Source organism: Hibiscus syriacus, unplaced genomic scaffold (genome assembly GCF_006381635.1).
Source record: "Hibiscus syriacus cultivar Baekdansim isolate YM2019G1 unplaced genomic scaffold, ASM638163v2 tig00110393_pilon, whole genome shotgun sequence".
In the NCBI taxonomy this organism is placed as follows: Eukaryota; Viridiplantae; Streptophyta; class Magnoliopsida; order Malvales; family Malvaceae; genus Hibiscus; species Hibiscus syriacus.
In genome coordinates, this window is record NW_024062721.1 from 473424 (window position 1) to 494915 (window position 21492).

Sequence of the window (21492 nt, forward strand, 5' to 3'; positions counted from 1 at the left end):
TGTATTTTAAAAAAAATCAATACATAAATGTTAATATTATTAATAATTTATTTTTAAAAAATAAAATCATAATATATTATATTTTGGAGCTACTCACAAGCTTTTCGAGTCGAATATCAAATAGCTCGATTTGACTCGTTAAGAACTCGAGTCGAGCTCGAGCTCGAGTCGAACCCATTCGATCCGAGTATTTATCGAACCTTGATCGAGTCGATCTCGAATAGCTCATGATCTGTCTCGTCTTATTTACACCCCTACTTGCAATTGCATTGTGACTTAATTGTTTGACCGTTGGATGGCAAGGTATTTAAGTTCAATGCCATAAAAGCTCGGTTAATCTCCATTTGAGTTAAACTCTTAACAAATTATAATAATTTAACATAAGATTAAAAAAATTATGAGTGATATAAAAATAATATATTACTTTTTTTAAAATCACATTATTAATGATATTAATATTATATGCTATTTTTTAATAAAAAATAAGTATAATGTTATTATGTATTTAATGTTCATATTTGAGTTCGATTTCGAGCTTCAACCGAGCTGAGTCTTTGAATGTTTTAAATTCAAGTTTTTTTTAGCTCTAATTAAGCTTCAATTTTCTGATTTTGAGTTTAATTCAAATTTGACAATCTTAATTTCATGATTTTTTTTAATTCAAATTAAATTCATGAATTTTTTAAATCAAATTAAACTCAACTTGGCTTGTTTACTCCCTGCTAGCGCCTGGCGTTTATTCTGCGACTTGAGGTACCTTAGGCTTAGGTTTCGATTTGGTTGGACCGGGGGTTGGGCCTTTTCCCTTCTTTCATTTTGTGTTCGGTTTGGGAGCTGCCCTATTTGGGTTGAGTCTTTTGAATGTTTCAGAGATGAAAGTTTCACATAAAAATAAAATTGTCTTTAAATCCCTGCACTCTTTTATATTTTGATAAATTAGTCATCAAATATGATCAAATTTTAATTTTTATTAATTTTAAGTTTTTCCTATTTTAATCAACGTAAATTAATGATAATATTGATTTGATATTTTTTATTTGATTTTCCACTCGGTTTCTTTATCTCTATATCATAATTATTTTGTAATATTCTTAAATAAAATCAAAAAAGATATTACTACTTCATCGGTGAATCAAAATTATTTAAAATAAATTAATTATTTATTATATAATTGATAAAAATATCAAATAAAAAAATAATAATATTATGACTATATAAATTTTAATTTTTAATTTAATATATAGAAATTAAATTCTTAAAAATAAACCAGATAACAAAATTACAAATTGCAAAAAGTAGAGACCTGAAAACATAATCTAACTAATAGAATCAGGAAAATAGAATTTTAATTTGATTAGGAGCATAAGGATAATTAGGTAAATACGATGCGTACGGCAAGTCAGAAAATCACATTTCCATGGTAAGAAACACATCAATCAGATTCAGACGATCGTGGAACCATCGCGGCAGATCTAAACAACAAAAGGCGAAGCAAAAGAAAGGTAAATCCGAGCAACAATCCGAATAAACAAAGAAAGTTTTGAAATGGAAGAGAACAAGGAGTCGTTGGCGTCCAAGTATGACATGAACGCTAAATGGGACGAATGCATCGATCTCTCTCTCCGCCGCTTCGTTTACTCTTCGTTGGCCGGCGCTTTCGGTGGCCTCATTTTCTTCAGTTCGTCTCTCTTTCCCTAATTTTGTTCTTTTTTCTCCTCTTAAGATATTGTTTTCGATTTCCCCAATTGCATCGCACTTAATGACTACAATTTAGTTTTATTAAGCTAGATGATTAAAAATCATGGATTGCAGATTGGCCTAATTGGTTCTAGAAATTTTGCTTTCTGATTTTCTGCTTGCCACCATTTTCCCATGTTTCTTGTTATTGTTTCATTATATTCAAAGTATTTATTTTTCAATTCTGTTTGGCACTTGGTAGCATTCGCTTTTCAAATTTTACACGCGCATGCTCCACAGTCATAGATTTTGATGCAAATATTATGCATATACATGTACTTGAAATATGTAAGATTTAAATTGCAGTCAGCGGACATGTTTTGGATGCATCGTTTTCTATTGTGCTTGAGAACGTAATGAGTCAGCTGCAACAAATATCATGTGCGAATATTGACAGCAAAGAGAGACGTAACTGAAAAATAGCAGATTTAATATTGCGTTGTGGTTGCTATTTAAATCTGGTGCTGTATTCTTTAGTATCCATTTAAGTTGGCAACGGTTCAGACCAAGTGGCTTTGTTAAGGAGAAAAGCTTGAGAGACCATATGGTATTGAATGAATCTCATAGCCTAAGATGCTTGAGCAACCTTGCATCTCGTGTGTTGGTTTTGATTTGCCTTATATTCCAATACCATAACTAGTTCCTTTTGGTCGTTGCTGTAGATTGCCTAGAATTGATTAAGAACTTGATTACTTCTTTGCTTTGCAGGGAGGGAAAAGGGAAAAGGAATGGATTTTAGTTTTATGCCTCGTAGCCAACTTCAATCGTCGAGCTAAAACTTTTTATCATTTCTTCCAAGCAAAGCCTTAACAGTTAAAGTGATTATACATTTAACCTTTTACTATAGGTTCATCTAGGTTGCAGACAGAGTACACTCAGTTTGCATGAGTTTCCTTGTAGTAGTTGTATGTCCAAGCATTGTCGCTACTGTGCCTTTCCATTTTTGTGCTTTCTCCTTTTCTTGTCTTCCCCAATCCTTCCTTGAATTAATAACTTTGATTTGTCATGCCAGGGAGTCCAGTGACTAGATGGGCATCTGTAGCTTTTGGTGCCGGGGTTGGAATTGGATCTGCATACACAGATTGTTCCAGTATTTTTGGTGGATATTCTCCAAAGTTGACTCCTCCTAAGCTTGACGATGCTCCTGCACCCAAGGTTGGCCTAATACGTTATTGAACTACGAGTTTAATCTTGTTGACTCTTCCTTTTCTGGGTTGCACATTCATGTTTTAATTGTTTAGTGGTAATCCTTTGTCTATATAAATATTAGAGTTTTCTTCAACCTATTAGCACTTATCTCAAGGTATCAAATGAGTATATGTATTAGCACCAGTGGAGCCAATCTGGGTTAGGTTGTAAATGCCCGATATCCAATTTTGTGATCATCAACTTCAACATTCAACCAACCAACAACTCTATTAGAGCCATATATGAGTCATCGATCTGAATCAAAAAATTGGTTACTATGAGTGAACTTTTTTCTTAAGATAATTTCTCATAACAATAACTAGATTTTTTTAAATGGAAAGGAAAGAAAAGAAATATTTGTATTAAGTGGAACTTTGATACTGATGAAAAACAGCATAGCAAGAATGCTTGTCAATTTCTCTTGTCTAAAGTAGATGATGCTGCAAATTTTTCTGACACTTTTAGTTACCGTCGGTTTAGTTTTAATTATCTAAAAAAGCAGCATATCAAGTATGCTTCTAAAATTTAGTTTATTTCAATGTTATTCTACTTATTATATACTTCAAGAATTTCTATAGGAAGTTAACATAGTCTCTTTCTATTTCCAGGATCAAGAGGAGTGAGTTGATGTATTTGAAGTTCCTCTAGTTTACAGGTTTAAATTCTGAATTTCATAAGCCGATGCTGTTTAGTCTTTTCCGGTTTCCCTGGGAGTGTCTTCTGCATTTGTAATACTAAGATTATATGTTGGTGGGTAAACAATTAACTTGATGCACCAAAAGTTCATTACGAATCCACTTTATCTTTTATTCTGTAATTCTATCATGAGTATAAACAATTTGAAGCGGAAAATGGAAACAACTCCTGTCTTGGTCTTGAATTTTACATGATTATTGTTTGTAGTTTGCACCATATTTCTCTACTGATTGTTGATGTCAAGAGCTTATTTTCAGATGCTTCATGACATAGGAAAGTTAAGGATGTACCATGGGTCATATTTTGTCTCTTATCTTTACTTTGTTTCATTTATAGCCTTCAATTTTATTCCTTCTCATCTTTGCAAGGGAGAATTATACAAGGGTCCAGTCATGGTTTAGGATGACTGAATAATTGAATTTTTGACCCAGGTACAATAATATAAAAAAAGTTCATACACGTTAGCTTATACCGAAAATTCTTAGGGGAAGAGAGGGAAAATGCATTCTGTTTCTTTCGGTTATCAAAGTTCTCAAAAGTTCTAATTTGCCCACCTCCTGTTCTTGAGTGGCTTATATACCTCATTAAGCCCTCTGCATTGTGCCCTAGTAGTTAGCTTTTGAGTTTCTTGAAATCGTAACCAAGTTCGTTGCCCATTTCGCTTTTTTCGTGTTGTAGTTATGTTCACCAACTTTTTAACTTAGGTTTGAATTTCTTTACCCGAAGTTAAGGATATAGACGAATCAATCAACAGAAAGCTATTACTCTTTTACTTCATTTTAGGAATTTATTATTACATCGTTTCACAAAACAGCAAAGATTTATAATATAGAACTTTAAAAGACATCAACTACACTGGGATTTTTAAACTCCACAATCCTAGTTAAACTAAAATAAGGAAGGGAAGAACAATTAATAATAAAAGTAGCCCTAGGCATTTGTGGAGATCAATCGAACACTTAATTTGGCGTTGGTTGTATGCTGATGAGGAGGCCCTCCTCGGGAATAGGAGAAGTGATGTAGGAAATCTTCTCATTGGGGTTGATCTTGACCCATTTGAAACTGGTGATGAGGTTGTGTATGAATGTCAGGATTTCGAGTCGAGCATACTCTTTTCCTGGACACATTCGAGGACCTCCTCCGAATGGCACAAACTTGTATGGACCATTTCCTTCGAATCTTGATGGATCGAATCTCTCAGGATCCGGGAAGTACTTGGGGTTCTTATTTGTTGAATGCACCGTCCAAAACGCCTGAACCGATTACACATCAACAACAACGATAATGAATTATATCTATTCTCTTGTATCTATGAGAAATATGTAACCTACTTACCTTCCATCCCTTTGGAATAGTATAACCAGCGTAAGTAAAGTCGGTAATGTCCTCTCTAAAAGAACCATTAGCAGGTGGAGCCAACCTCATTACTTCGCATGCCACGCACCACGTATACTTCATCTTCTGTATATCTTCCCATCTCAATGACCCTCCCTCTTTGATTCTCAACACCTCCATTTGCTCTGCACCACTTCTTCATTCAATTCCCCACCAAAAAATTAATATTGAAATTAAAATCCAAATCAAAAAGTACTTACCTTCAAGGACCTGTTATAAACCTCAGGATGATCCGAGAGATAGCTAAAAATGAAGGTGATTGCAGTGCTTCTTGTGTCATGGCTGGCTATAAATAACCCCACGATCTTGTTGCCGATCTCAACCTCCGTCATTCCATCCATCAGCATGCAATCAACCAAGTCCGATGCCACTGTTTGTTGTTTCTCTAATATCTCGTTTTTCTTCTTGGTAATGAGGGCCAATAGCTGTTGCCGTATTTGCCTCCCGGCTTTCACTGCGCGATTGAAAGTCGTGCCTGGAAGATCAATGGGCACCGATATGAGACTGGCAGTGGCAAGAGCGAAGGGCTTGGCAAAGTTTTCGATCTCATCGGGATCGGTGACTTTTTTTCAAACAGAAAAGTCATTTTCTAATTGTACCCGACGACAACAGGAATCTTAGTGTTCAGAATCGTTAATCTTTGCTCGTTATTTCTTTGATTTTGTGGAGTTATTACTACTGATTTAGTTGTGTTTATGCCTATTTTCGTGCAGGTCCTTACTTTCCAAAATTAGTGATAAAACATGTGAATTTTGCATTTTTTATTATTTGGTCACGGCTAGAGACATGGACACGACTCTGGGCACGACACGGTCTGACGTGGTAGTTTCTAGAAGGTTCAATCAGCGGCGGTTTCTAGAAGACTTCATCCGCACGCCTTCTGGAAGATTGACGAGTAGAGTTGCATTAGGAGACTAGTTTAAGTTTGAATTTAAATTTAAAACAATTATCTTTTAGGATTATTTTATTTGTTTTTTTGTTTATCTCTTAGGCTTTGAGAAGCTATAAATACCCACTTGGGATAAGCCTAAACTCATCACTCAAAATTACATTCTTCTTTTCTCTCTAATTTTATTAAAGTTTTATCTTTTTACTTTTCAAGTTTTTCCCTTTTTCTTTTATTTTCAAGCTTTGTTTTCAAAATGCTAAGTATAACTTTTGTCATGCTTGGCTAAACTTTTCAAAAGTTGAGAGTTGTCGTGATGATTCAATTCCAACGAGAGAATTGAAACGGTCCCTTAATATCTTCGGAATATCTCTCTCAATCTCTACACTTATTTTTCAAAATCAAAACAGTTTTCAAAATCAAATATTGACTTTGGTCTGTGTGTGAGGAAGATTCGGCTTATAGAAAGCATTTCGACTTTCTGGGAACACACTTGGCGAGATAGTTTCGCCAAGAGGGAATTGAGATCGGAATTGACGGTTATAGAAGCAACAATCCGAGTCGGACGCCACGAACTTAAACAGTAATTGATCTACGACAATAGATGTTGATAGAATCAATTCCTGAAGTCGGAATCAAAGATTACCTTGGGTATTCGGTATACAAGATAGAGTCACAGGGATAGCCCTTGTAGACAAAGTAACCGACGTGAATCCCGAAGGGAAAATCTAATTCGATGATATAAAGGAAATTGAGTCAAAGCAAGGCTTGAGGTTGTTTTACCAAATCTGTTTCGACTTTAAATCTTTTATTATTTTTACTTCAAATCGCCTTATTTATTATTTAAAATATCTTTTTACCAAAATTCCCCCCCAATTTTACTGTTGACTGTTTCACGCATGGCATAAATAAATCAGACATAATTTATAATTTTCTAAGTCCCTGTAGAATCGACCCTTACTTCTACTTGCTACGTATTTCCTTTTATTTATTGATTGAGAATAAAGAATTATTTTGACATCAAAATGACGGGTGTTAAATTGGCGTCGTCGCTGGGGACTTCGCCAAAGTTACTAATTTTTTGTTTGCTTTTGATTTATGACCAGGACCAATCCGGGCACATTAGTGGAGTAAGACCCAGAGATTGAAGCTAAAGCTAGGAGACTCCACGCACAGAGACTTCGGGAAAGAAAGAGACAACAAACAAATCCAGAAGAAGAATCAAATTCAGGTAATACAAATCCGATGGCCGAACTTACTATTCGGGAGTTAGCCGCGACACCCACTGAACAAGGACCTATGTGCATTGATTTTCCCTAAGGCGAAACTCCATATAAGTTGAAAACTGGCCTTATTCATCTCCTCCCTACATTCCGCAGATTGCCAAACGAGGATCCACACAAACATCTCAAGGAATTCCACATGGTCTACTTCAGCATGACGTCACAGGGAGTAACCGAGGACCAAATCAAACTTAGAGCTTTTCCTTTTTCCTTAGCCAATTCGGCTAAAGAGTGGTTATTTTATCTTCCTCCTAATTCTGTAACTACATGGGCTCACACGACTCGTCTTTTTCTTGACATGTTTTTCCCTGCGGCAAAAGTAAGTGAACTACGAAGGAGAATACTTGGAATCAAGCAGCTTGATGGAGAGTCACTCTACGACTACTGGAGCGGTTTAAGAAGTTATGTTCTAGTTGCCCACAACATGGGTTAGCTGAACAAACACTCCTTCAATCCTTTTATGAAGGATTATCCCCTTGAAAATGAAGATGATCGATTCAGCCAGCGGTGGAGCCTTGATGAATATGACTCCTACTAAGGCTAGGGACTTAATATCGACAATGACTGCAAATTCCCAACAATTTCGCACAAATAATGAACATTCTTGAAGGGTTCATGAGATAAGTTCATCTTCCTTAGAAAATAAAATCGATAAGCTAACTGAAGTCGTAAACTCTCTTGTTTCAGGAAAGATAGGGCAAAACCGAGTATGTGGAATATGTGCATTGCCTGATCATCTGACAAAAGGTTGTCCACTGATTCAAAATGACGCAACAGCTCAAGTCAATACAGTCAGGAATTTCCCGGGACCTCCCCAAAGAGCTTATAATCCCTACGGCAATACATACAACCCAGGATGGAGGGATCATCCGAATTTCAGCTATGCTCAGAACCCAAGACCAAATCAAAGCTATCAATCGAGACCACCTCCACCACAACAACAACCACAGAAGACATCACTAGAATCGATTGTCGAGAGGTTAGCACTTTCCCAGGAAAAATTTTAGAATCGCACCGAAGCCCACTTACAAGAGTTAGACAAGCAGATGAGCCAACTGGCTCAAACCGTAAGTCGCATAGAATTACAAGGTAAGCTTCCGTCTCAAACTGAAGTAAACCCGAGGGAAAACGTCAGTGCCATCACTCTTCGGAGTGGTACAGTAGTGGCGCCACCTATTCCATCAGACCAAGCAGTATAAAAAGATAAGAAGACTGATGACGCAGGATCCCAGAAAGAGAATGATGAAGAACAAATGGACGATCCGACGCCATCTCCCTATGACGTGCCACCATATTTTCCATCGAGGTTAGCCAAAAAGGATAAAAAAGTCGAGGAAAATAAAATATTAGACGTACTTCGGAAGGTGGAAGTTAATATACCTCTCCTTGAGGTTATCCGGAAAGTTCCAAGGTATTGCCGATTTTTGAAGGATCTTTGTACAACTAAAAGGAAGCTTACCGGGGTTGAGAAAGTGGATTTAGGTGCGAACGTCTCAGCAGTTTTCCAACGACCGCTTCCACCGAAGTATAAAGATCAAGGTATGTTTTCAATACCTTGTAAAATTGGTGAGATTAAAATCAAGCGAGCTATGTGCGATCTAGGTGCCTCTATCAATGTAATGCCTCTCTCCGTCTATAATTTAATTTCCACCAAGCCTTTGAATGAGACGAGAGTTACACTTCAACTAGCCGACAAATCAATTATTTATCTTGAAGGACTCATAGAAAATGTTCTAGTAGAGGTAGAAGACTTAATTTTTCCTGCTGATTTTTATGTGATTGATATGGAAAATGATCGTAGCAACATTGGTTCTGAAATCCTCCTCGGTCGTCCCTTTCTAAGCACGACGAATGCAAAAATTGACGTTCGAAGCGGTATTCTTACTATAGAGTTCAACGGTGAGATCATAAAGTTTGATGTTTATAAAGCAATGAGATATCCAGATAACGTGTATAGTATTAATTTTGTTGGCATTATTAAACCTATTGATGATGAATCTAACTTTGTTGATTATCTATGCAAGGAATTGGATGATAAAAAAGACGACATAAGGGAGTTGAAAAATATTTCATTTGTTGATTCGAATTTGATCTTAACTCCTTTAAACACTAAAGATTCACCTCCCTTTTGCAGGCACCAACAATTATGTCGAAACTATTGAGGAATCGTTTGAAGAAATCAATTTTTGTTAAAAAAGATGTTTTGACAGACATTCTTTTCGACAAGAATTTTAATTTGGGAAAAATCCGAAGAAATCTTTATGAGAATTTTCAAATTTCTCATAAAGAATTTCTTAGTTGGAAAAGGCGAATGAAGTGGAAGTGTCTGTCACGAAACCTGTAGTCTGAATCAGGTCGTCGAGCTAACGACGTTAAACAAAAGCGCTTCATGGGAGGCAACCCATTGTTTTCAATTCCGTTATATTTTTATTTTTATCTTTACTTTTTGTTTCATTTTATTTTTATTTATTCAAGCATGTTTAATTTAATTTTTATTTTTATTTTTGCGGGAACCGAATTTTTTTATTCAAACTTGAACAAAGAAGATTTACGAAATTATGATTCGATCAATGCTAATTTTGGAGACTACTGAGCAGTGAACAGACTAACAAAGCAGAAAAAAATAATGCCCTAACCGTGCGCACCGTTTAATTAAACGGTGCACGTTAGCAAAACTTACATGAAATCCGGGGAGTACTCTATTCTTTCTCTTGCACTTTAGTTTTCGTTTTGAGGCAAAACGCTTTAAGTGAGGGGAGTAGAGTGTAGGATTGAATTTCACCTTGCGTATCTTTATGTTTCGATGCTAGTATGTGTTGATTGGATTTGTCGGAAATTTCATTGAATTGTTTTTGTCTTGTTGAATATTTTTTGGAATGTTATGCTTGTTTGGGAATACATAATTGTTTAGGTTAGGATGTTCTTGATAGTGAATAGCATGAATTGTGATAAGTTGGTGTTTTTGTGATATTCCATAATTTTATTGGTTGAAATGTGATTAGCTCAATGTATGAAATAATTTGGTGAGATTTGAGCCTTTACAAGCATATCATTTTCGCTCTCATTTTGTTGGATTGAGTTTGTCGAATTTGACATTGGTATTCTAGAACCTGCATGTTAAATACTGTCGAGATTACACATGAACATGATGCTTAAAGATGATTTGGGCACCTTAGGATTAACCATTCCGTTTCCCCACCAAATTGCCTACCCATACATTTTCCCCTTAGTTAACCACTTTTGAGCCTATTCCCACTTCTTTGTTTTCACCATGTTCATAAACCCGAGCCTTTTTATTTTATCACTCTTTTCTACCTTTTTCAGGGAAAGTGAATAATTTTACCATTGTATTCTCCATTAAAAAAATGTTGAATGAAAGAAAAAAAAGAGAAAAAAAGAAAAATAACAGTTCGAAAAAAAAAAGAAAAAAAAAAGCTGTTCGAAAGAAAAAGAGAGAGAAAAAAACACATGAAAGAAAAAATGGAAAACAAAGCAACAAAAGTGTGAAAAAATGCATTTTGATAAGAAATTTGTTGTTTGATATGTCGTCTTTTTATCTTGTTGTGCTTAATGTTTTGATGGAGTTGAGATTATTATTTGTTAGTTCTTGCCTTGAATTTTTAGTCATATTTAGCCTTTTCCCCACCTTTACCTAAGCCTCGTTACAACCAATAAAGACACTTTTTTATGCATTTTGTTCTTATTAGTAGTGGAGATTTGATTTACTTGCAGGCTTATGGTAATACCGTGTAAATTCTGACACTGAATGTTTCTTTACTCCAAACACATTGAGTGATTTGAGTGAATCCCAGTAAGGTGTTGAGTTATGAGCATTAAGATTAATGAATGAATGAATATTACAATTGCACTTGACTTGTTCCAATTGGTGATGTTCAATTGATTGATTTCTTGACTTGAATAGTTATTGTGGTCTTTACCTTGCTTCCTCGAATGTGAAACTTGACAAACAACAATAAATGAAATTTTTAACTAGTTTGATTAATCATACTTGAGGACAAACATGAGATAAGTGAGGGAGAATTTGATGAGTGTTCAGAATCGTTAATCTTTGCTCGTTATTTCTTCGATTTTGTGGAGTTATTGCTGCTGATTTGGTTGTGTTATGCCTATTTTCGTGCAGGTCCTTACTTTCTAGAATTAGTGATAAAACGAGCGAATTCTGCATTTTTTTTATTATTTGGTCACGGTTGGAGACATGGGCATGACTCTGGGCACGACGCGGTCTGACGTGGCAGTTTCTAGAAGGTCCAGTCAGCGACGGTTTCTAGAAGACTTCATCTACACGCCTTCTGGAAGATTGACGAGTAGAGTTGCATTAGGAGACTAGTTTAAGTTTGAATTTAAATTTAAAACAATTATCTTTTAGGATTATTTTATTTATTTTCTTTGTTTATCTCTTAGGCTTTGAGAGTCTATAAATACCCACTTAGCGTAAGCCTAAACTCATCACTCAAAATTACATTCTTCTTTTCTCTCTAGTTTTATTAAAGTTTTCTCTTTTTACTTTTCAAGTTTTTCCCTTTTTCTTTTATTTTCAAGCTTTGTTTTCAAAATGCTAAGTATGACTTTTGTCATGCTTAGCTAAACTTTTCAAAAGCCGAGAGCTGTTGCGATGATTCAATTCCAACGGGAGAATTGAAACGGTCCCTTAATATCTTCGGAATATCTCTCTCAATCTCTGCGCTTATTTTTCAAAATCAAAACAGTTTTCAAAATCAAAGATTGACTTTGGTCAAGAGGTTGTTGCGATTAAATGTGTGGGAGGAAGATTCGGCTTATAGAAAGCAATTCGACTTCCTGGGAACACACTTGGCGAGATAGTTTCGCCAAGAGGGAATTGAGATCGAAATTGACGGTTATAGAAGCAACAATCCGAGTGGGATGCCACGAACTTAAACGGTAATTGATCTACAACAATAGATGTTGATAGAATCAATTCCCGAAGCCGGAATCAAAGATTGTCTTGGGTATTCGGTATACAAGATAGAGTCACAGGGATAGCCCTTGTAGACAAAGTAACCGACGTGAATCCCGAAGGGAAAATCTAAATTGATGATCTAAAGGAAATTGAGTCAAAGTAAGGCTTGAGGCTGTTTTACCAAATCTGTTTCGACTTTAAATCTTTTATTATTTTTACTTCAAATCGCATTATTTATTATTTAAAATATATTTTTACCAAAATTCCCCCCCATTTTACTGTTTACTGTTTTACGTCTAGCATAAATAAATCAGACAGAATTTATAATTTTCTAAGTCCACCTGTGGAATCGACCCTTACTTCTCCTTGCTACGTATTTCCTTTTATTTATTTATTGAGAATAAGAAATTATTTTGACATCAAAACGACGAGTGTCAATCAATCATCATAATCACCCTCCTTTCCTTCTCCTCTAAGATCTAAATTGAAATTGTACATACCCATATAATTTTATTAGGTAATGTAAAAGTTTAGGTTAGGGGACTCTTCAGTTCAAGGTCAAGATATACTTAAGATTCAATTGAGAATTATATATTATCCATAAAAAACGACGGTGATAGGATTCGAACTTATATATATGTTCGTTCACGTATTCTCCATATGTTTATAATAAATGTATAATTAAAATAATCAATTGTTATAGTTAGAGTAATAATAGAGATTAATAATGAGTATTGTAATTAATGTTTTTCCATGTTGTGTTTAACTTGTTAATAATGTATATAGGCCTATGCACAATTTATCTGTCTAGCTAATAAACAATGTGAATGAAAGATAAGAAATACGTAGAAAACAAATATTTTGGCAGCCACTAAACTCACTTTTCCATTCACCGGCAAAGGAAAAAGGAATCGAATTGAAGGCAACAACAATGAGGCCGTCCAACTCCAAATCTCAATCTCCATTCAACACCAAGCTCATCCTCATCTGTGCTTCCGTTCTTCTCTTCGTCTTCCTCATCATCACCACATGCTCTTCATTTTCCAAACCACAGCCCTCGCCGCTTTCGCAGTCCCACATCGCAAACGCAACAATTCAGTCGATGAGCCGCCGGTGGCCTGCCCATCTCTTCCCTTGACGCGACGACATGACCAAAACCCTACCATCTCTAGCCAACGCCCTCATCCACTACGCCACCACAAACATCACCCCGCAACAGACACTCAAGGATATCTCGGTGTCGGCCAGGGTTCTAGAGAAGAAATCGCCTTGCAACTTCTTGGTGTTCGGGTTGGGCCACGACAGTCTGATGTGGACATCTCTGAACCACGGTGGTCGCACCGTTTTCGTCGAAGAAGACAAGGCGTGGATCGAGCAGATCAAGGGGGAACTCCCGAGTTTGGAATGCTACCTCGTGGAATACGCGACCAAAGTCCGGGCGGATGATCTGATGGAGAGGGGAATGAAGGAGGAATGCAAAGTGGTGGGTGACCCTACATTCTCCAAGTGTGAGCTTGCTCTCAAAGGGTTCCCGAATGATATTTACAACGTGGAATGGGATGAGATAATGGTGGAAGCCCCCACAGGGTTCCACGATGAATCTGCCGGGAGAATGAACGCCATCTATACAGCCGGTTTGATGGCTAGGAACCGAGAAGAAGGGGAATCTGATGTGTTCCTGCACGACGTGGACAGGGTGGTGGAGGATAACTTCTCCAAAGTTTTTCTTTGTGAAGGATACCTGATGGAACAACAAGGAAGGCTCAGGCATTTCAACATTCCTACAGATAACATTGCCAAGGCCATGTAGTGAGCATTCTCCGCCTCTGGTAGCATCATAAGTCCTACAGATAGGGTCTCGATATATCGTAACCATATGTCCCACCCCCGGGGATTATGGATGAATTTAAACATGATTACCAGAAATTTGTTTCAGAGTGTGGCATTAAGGAATGCGGATTTTGGTCTCCTACGACCTATAAAAGTAACATAAGCGACATGTCTAATCTAGTGGCTAAACGTTGAGCTAATTCGGTTCCCTCGATCACAAAGGCATCCTCTCTTCTCTACTTTTATTCTAAAATACAAAAACTAATTACTAATTCAAGACTTGAATATTCAAGGATTCTTCTCATCAAAATAAAAAATATATCAAAAAAACTAAAGAGTATAATAAGTGAATAATAAATATTAAGTTTACATATAATTTTAAAATTTCTAATTGTACTTGGAATTGTATAATATCTAATTGTAATTTGTTAGGTATATTCAAATTCAAAACATTCTTATCTCTTTATGCATAGGTCATGGATTTAGAATTGGAAAAATAAGGTTCAAATTATTTTTTCAACATGAGTATTTTATCTCAAAAGCACAATTTATTTTAAATATTTTATGTATTTAGCAAATATTAATAAAAAGAATACCTTATTACATCTGAACTTCAAATGATTTGGTCTTAACTATGTTAATGATCTTAAATTGTTGATTAAAAAAGAATCAAAGTCGACATGATATTTAAATGAATCATGAAATGTTATGATTCCTAAATATAATTATTTTAATTTATTTAAAAGTAATTTGTGGATCATACACTTCTCTTATTTAGTATAATGAAAAATAATTAGATGAATTTAATCTATTCTTAAAATAAATAGTTCATACACCCCTTCTAATAAAAATCAATGAATCAAGGATTATCTTGAATTTATTGGAGTTTTTGCTAAAATATCATTATTTGCCCCCAAACCTCCTTGCGGATGGCCCGTTACCCAAGAAAAATGAAATATTCGATTATATTTTTCATATGATTTTCTATTTTATTTTCAATAAACTAAAAAATATCGGTTTTCTATATTTTTTTAAGTAATACTAGAATATATTTATCGAAAGCCACGTCAATAACGTCTTGCAAATTACAGAATAAACAAATACTATCGTGACTATTATAAGTAAAATATAACAATGATCGTCTAGTGATAGCGTGATAACTAAAAGCATGAACAAGTGAAACAACGTCATACATAAACGGATACACCAACAGTTCCAAGCAATAAACAAGGTGGAGAAAAACTTGAAGAAGAGTGAAAACGACTAACGAAAAAAGTGATTCTTCCTTAACGACAATTCCATCTAACACATATATATACGATAACCAACGAATCATCTTGTACAAACTAACAGAGAAATCAGACATCGGGAAAGCAACCAACCACAAAATCATGTAGAGTCATAAACTCGTAAAAAGACCAAGAAAAGAAATCTACATCGAAAGTCCACAAACACCGATAATTATAATATCTTTTATAAAAAAAAGGACCTAAGAGAAAATATTATTATTAAACTATGTTATACTAAATAAATAAATAAAACTAGTAAAAGTAGAAAGAATCGACGAAAAAGGGTGATTTTCTATATTAAACTAAAAAAATTGGATGATAATTATTTCATAAAAAAGTTGAGTAACCGGCGGGTAAGGAAGGATAACTGATGCGTAAAAAAGTTGAATAACTATAAAAATTTAAAATTTTAGAGATTAAAAATAATTTTTTATTAGATCACTTTTGACTTTTTTATATTCTAATTCTATGTATTTTTAATAAATTGTTTAATTTATTATTAAATTATTAAGAGAAAATAATATTAAAAAGACATCACGTTCGACTCGTCGTTAATATAATTGAATGATAAAAATATAAACTCAACAATAAATAGATGACTAAATGGGTGATTTACCCATCAATTTAATACCCTCTCACAACTACCGGGGATTCGAGAATGATAGAATCCTCTCTCTATCCTTACCAGTGAGATTTCCACCACAAGTAGAGCTATCAACTTGCTTGAATGACGTGACGACAATTTCTGTGAACTTTGTTTTCACTGTCTGTCTCATCTTGAATGCTAACCTTCATTATTACTAATTTTGGATGCACATTCCCTCCTTATGATGTTTATTTCATTTTGTGAATTTCACAATTATTTTTCTTATCAAAATTTTGTGATTACTTGGATAGACATGGATGGGATGCTTTAGGGAGAGATCGTATTGTAGGCTAAGCTAGCAAGGTTGTGGCTGGCCAACAAGTTGATCACGAGATACATCCGCCACAGCCGCTGCTGCTTCAATGTAAAGTAATTCTTTATGTGATAAGTGACCACCACAACTAAAAGTTTTACGCCTCACTCTCTCCACCGCAAAAACTCAAACCCAACATGCATGGATATGCACATGAACCCCATAATAGATTATCAAACCTTTTCATCCCTATATAAATGGCCCATTCATCTGCATTGTGATCGATGAGTTTAGCCGTAATTCAAAAATGAAGACCGTTGGTGAGCTAGCCTTGTTGGTTTGTTTGATCGTGGCCTGTTTTAACGGTAGAGGCCAGTCGCAACGGCTGCCTCAGCCGCAGCAGTCTCAAGTACCATGCTTTTACATCTTCGGTGACTCCTTAGTGGACAATGGCAATAACAATGGTATGGTCACACTTGCCAGGGCTAATTATAGGCCCTACGGCATCGATTTCCTCGGGGGTACCACCGGTCGTTTCACTAATGGTCGAACTTTTGTTGATGCTCTAGGTTAGTTACTGCTCCTTGATCAGTTGATCAGTCCTGTTTTGATCAATTTTTTCGTTGCAATCGGTTTCCTATTGAAACACTGGAATTGCAGCTCAACTTATGGGGTTTACACGCTACATTCTTCCCTATTCAAGGGCTCGTGGCCCCGAATTGTTGCGCGGAACCAATTATGCCTCCGGCGCTTCTGGTATTCGTGAAGAAACAGGCGACAATCTGGTACATATATATATATATATATAAACTATTGTTCAACGATATGAAAATGCTCACACGACCGTAATTTAAAATCACCTCAGACTATGAGAAAAAAGATTGCAACATGTTTGTGTGTAGGGAGCCCACACGTCAATGAACGGACAGGTCGCGAACTTTGCTAATACGGTGGTGCAAATGAGGAGGTTCTTTAGAGGAGACACCAATGCTTTGGGAAGCTATCTAAGCAAGTGCATATTCTATTGTGGTCTGGGAAGCAATGATTATCTTAACAACTATTTCATGCCAAGCTTCTACACAACCAGCTCCGATTTCACCACCAACGCTTACGCGGCTGCACTCATACAAGACTACACACGCCAGCTAACAGTAAGTTTTCCATGTCCCGAAACAAACATTTCATCTCGGTCTGTCTCCAACGCTGACATGATTTCTCGCGTGTTTGACATCGATATATTTCAGCAATTGCATAGCTTAGGAGCTCGAAAGGTGATCGTAACAGCAGTCGGACCAATCGGATGCATACCGTATCAACTAGCTCGATACCACAGTAATAGCAGCCGCTGCAACGAAGACATAAACAAGGCAATCACTCTTTTCAACACCGAGCTAAGGAAGGTGGTCGATCGTTTCAATGGAGGCCAACTACCAGGAGCGAAGTTTGTTTACCTTGATTCCTACAAAAGCAGCATGGATCTTTATCAAAATGGCTCTGCTAATGGTAATATACTATATTTTCCGGTGTTTGATTGACGTAATTGGTTTTACAGAAAATTTTGTTGACGCTCTAAGTGTACAGGGTTTGAAGTAATAGACAAAGGATGCTGCGGAGTGGGAAGAAACAACGGGCAGATAACATGTCTTCCCCTACAACAACCTTGTACTGATCGAAGGAAATACCTGTTTTGGGATGCCTTCCATCCCACCGAACTGGCCAACATCTTATTTGCACAGTCTGCCTATGGATCACAGGCTTATACTTATCCTATAAACATACAGCAATTGTCCTCACTCTAAAACCTCATGTTTTCTTCACTTACTGAATTCATGTCATGAGTTACTACTTGTTGGTGATTGTAATTCAAGCTGGTAATTAATTTCTGTTCTAGTGAATGCAATTGTGGCTGAACATGACCATTTCTTGTTCCAATTGTGGCTGTCCCTCTAAAACGTTTGATGCAACGAATTTTCTTTGCAAAATTGGAGCACAATCTAAATAATGCTGACCAAAAAGAAACGAGATTGAACCAACCAAAACAAAACAAGTGTTAGAGATTTTTCTAATATTTTGGAAACTATTACAAAACAAGTGTTAGAAATTATTACAAAAATGTAAATAAAATGCCTATGAAAGTATCTTTGGCATTACCCAGATCCAGGAAACGAGAAAAAACAACATAAACTAGATTGAAAACTTGAATTCCTTGTTTTATTTACAGTTTTTTGTAATAATTTGGACTGGCTTCAAGAGTTAGGCTTGAACTATCTCGGGCTTTGGGTTTAATGTTTTAAATTCTCTGAACCCCAAAAGCCCAATAGTTTGTACTAGTATAATTGCCCTAAGGAGAACTATCCCCTCTTTTCTCTGCGCTTTGGACCTTCTCATTCACCATTGCAGCAGCTGTTTTAAGCTTGGAAGTCTAAGTTGAAACTTTTAACAAGTGCGATGAAGAAGAAAGCAAGTAAAGGGGAGGCTAATTCTGTTGGTATCGTCGAAGATTTTCATATGAGTAAATGTCAATGGAAAATTTTCTGCTGATTTGCCTTTGAATGATCTTTGTATATATGTATTTAGCTTTTCTGCGATGGGTTTACTTCTTTTGTTTCGTTGGTTTCAGTGGAGAATTTAGTTGCAACCAAACAAGGGAAGAAAAAGGATAAATTAAGTAAGACGAAAAGAAAAGTAAAGAGAAAAACGCTAGCGTTGGAACCGTTGATAAGCTTGTTGATGGGAACGAAGTTCATGCTCAAGGTGAGACTTTTTTTTAAAAATCTTATTTTTTTAAAAAAATAAAATTTTCTAAAGATTAAAAGCTGCAAGTTCTAAATAATTGATAGGATTTGTTTGGTTTACTTAGAATTTCATCAACTCTAACATTGCATTTGCAGACTCCATTATGAAAGTAAGACTAAAAGTTGTAAATTCATGGGCTTTTCTTTTGGTTTATTTAGAATTTAATCAACTCTAATATTGCAATTGCTCTTTGATGTTTACATAATATTTTTTTCCTTGTAGACAAATTTAGGAAAGATAGAGAAAAGAAATCAAATGGTCAGTTGGTGGAAAAGAGTAAAGCAGCTCAAGAGGATGAAGTTTATGAAATACCTTCTGGAGACGACGATTGCTCAAAAGGAATGAAAAGTATGAAACTGGTGACTTCTCTTTAAAGATTTTTAGCGTTTGGTTTTGCGGTAGAGATAAACTTCCAAAGCAGTATTGTTAATATTCGGAATTTTTCTCTGGAACTTATTAGTTTAAGTCTTATTTCTATCGTCGTTTAGGATATGCGCCATAGTAGGCAATATTGGAATTGTCAAACTTATAGCTAAAGCCAGATTTTTTTTTAATTGATGTTAGCATGCCTTTTCTTATTTGGATTCTAGTTTGATAATGTATTTTCCATTATCAGTTGATAGACAAGTATATTGGTTTATAGACATTTGATAGGCAAGTTTTCTTAAACTGCAGAATGGCTTACAGGCTACCACCAAAGTAGACCTGGCTTGAAGGTATTGCAACAAAGGATTGACGAGTTTATAATTGCATACGAGGAAAAACTTGAACAGGTATTTTTCTTCTTGATACCCCATGTTGAGTCGTAGCAATACCAGTTTTTTCAAAGAGTTTACCTTAGCATTTCATGATAAAAACTTACTTCAAGCCCTTTTAGGCAAGGTGCATTTGATCAGAGGATGCACTTGGTATGCCTAGGTGCCTTTTTTATAAGACAGTAGATAAAAAGAGAAAAGAAGGTTGTATAGGGAGAAAACATCAAACTCTCTACTTCTCAACATTTGAATATTCAATGACAAATTCGAGACTGTTAGACAATCATGCATATTGGTCAACAAAAGAATGAAATTTTGCATGCTTCGTAGGATTTACATTATTATATATTTTTAGCTTATTCCGCATGCACTCACACACAGGTAGATGAGCATCCTTTTCCACAAATATGCACTTTGTGGCACATGGAATATAAGGATTTCAATGCCTATACCTCACCTTGCACCCTTGACGCATTGTTAGAAATGTTTTTCTTGTTATTTACTATTTTGGTCATTATGGTGATATAGGAAAAGAAAGAAAAGGAGGCTCGTCTTACGGAAGGGGGATGGATACTTGTTGAACATCATAAAGGAAGGAAAAAAACCACAGACTCCGAAAGTGGAACTACGGTAGGCTCTGTTTCCCAGGCTTCTGTGGAGGAGAAATTAGCTAAGAAGAAGAGCAAAGAGGTCTCTGATTTCTACCGCTTTCAAAAAAGAGAAGCCCAGAGGAATGGTATGAATGACACTAAATTTGTTTTCTCCCCCATTTTTTATACCAAGATGTCACTATTGAGTTTATTATTGACATTTTCTGGTGGGTTTCAGTTAAGTTGTAGGGTGTAGATGTTAGGATTAGCTGCTTCTCATTGCACATAATTTTACACTTCTCTTTTCTGCTTTAATAAATTCACATAAATTGTATGTAGTATAGTCGGACAAAATTATGTGTGCTAGGCTACCGGCAGGCTATGCTTGTCCAGAATTCATTTTGCTTGACACTTGTATCCGGCAGACTTCTATACATGGGATATGACCCTCAGAAGACCTTCAAAATCATGGAAAAACTTAAGCATACCTTCCCACACTCGCCTAAATTCGAACGACATAATTGACAGGAGTATATAGAATGGCACTGTATGCTCAAAGGAGTTGAGATTATTTCATTATTTATTTTCGAATACACTGATCATCATCATTATTTATATTTGAATAGTAATGAAGGGGATCAAGATCCCTCAAAATGACCTTTGCTTCGATGTTCTGCTTTCAGGCAATGTCTATGATGGAAGAATGTTGTATGTGCATGTTTGGCTGCTTGTAGGGGTTTCCTTTTTACCCATGAATGCTGACACAACGGATTTACATAACCTTGTTTTCTCCTTGCAGAACTTTTGACACTCCAAAGCAAATTCGAGCAGGATAAGAAGCGGATTCAACAGATGAGAGCCGCCCGGAAGTTTCGACCTTATTGAGATCCAAGAGTTGAAGCTAATCTCTCTTTGATGGTTTCATCATTGCTGCATTTGAGATAAGATGGAATCCTGACTACCCATTTTGTGCAACATGTGGTTTCGTACTCTACTGGAAAATCGGGTGCACTCTTTCAACCAGAAATTTTACAATTATAATGCATGCATATCACGTAATATATGCACATTTTAATGATCACATGTAAAACAGAGATTCCATGATATGGAATTATGGTTCCAAACTGGGTCAAGTATCACCAAATTATCTCCATCAATCTATGCAAACTGCATCCTTAATTATATATAAAAAGGTAACAAATGCCTTTA

At 35.8% G+C, this 21492-nt stretch overlaps 3 protein-coding genes, 1 long non-coding RNA gene and 1 pseudogene across 4 annotated transcripts; 4 read left to right on the plus strand and 1 right to left on the minus strand.

Moving 5' to 3' along the window:
• Window positions 1–4580: 4580 nt before the first annotated feature.
• Window positions 4581–5140, minus strand: LOC120123506 (beta-amyrin 6-beta-monooxygenase-like). Its single transcript, XM_039142380.1, has 2 exons — window positions 4957–5140; window positions 4581–4874 (listed from the first exon to the last, which is right to left on the minus strand). Exons 1-2 carry the CDS (start codon window positions 5134–5136, stop codon window positions 4581–4583), a joined length of 474 nt encoding a protein of 157 aa, XP_038998311.1. The 5' UTR covers window positions 5137–5140.
• A 7879-nt stretch (window positions 5141–13019) lies between these two features.
• On the plus strand, window positions 13020–13934 carry LOC120123507 (annotated as a pseudogene).
• Window positions 13935–16434: 2500 nt separating this feature from the next.
• LOC120123461 (GDSL esterase/lipase At1g33811-like) lies at window positions 16435–17969 on the plus strand. The gene is made up of 5 exons (XM_039142350.1): window positions 16435–16711; window positions 16803–16927; window positions 17045–17293; window positions 17387–17645; window positions 17724–17969. The coding sequence occupies exons 1-5, from the start codon at window positions 16450–16452 to the stop codon at window positions 17939–17941; spliced, it is 1113 nt and encodes a 370-aa protein (XP_038998281.1). The 5' UTR covers window positions 16435–16449; the 3' UTR covers window positions 17942–17969.
• Window positions 17970–18524: 555 nt separating this feature from the next.
• Window positions 18525–18817, plus strand: LOC120123463. The gene is made up of 2 exons (XR_005516193.1): window positions 18525–18654; window positions 18763–18817. It is a non-coding gene; the product is annotated as an uncharacterized LOC120123463 (long non-coding RNA).
• Window positions 18818–18829: 12 nt separating this feature from the next.
• Window positions 18830–21435, plus strand: LOC120123462 (ribosomal RNA-processing protein 7 homolog A-like; the record flags this gene model as incomplete). The annotated part of the gene is made up of 5 exons (XM_039142351.1): window positions 18830–18896; window positions 19161–19286; window positions 19614–19711; window positions 20222–20429; window positions 21083–21435. Coding segments are annotated over 5 exons (585 nt in total), but the record flags the coding sequence as incomplete, so codon positions are not given.
• Between the last annotated feature and the right edge of the window lie 57 nt (window positions 21436–21492).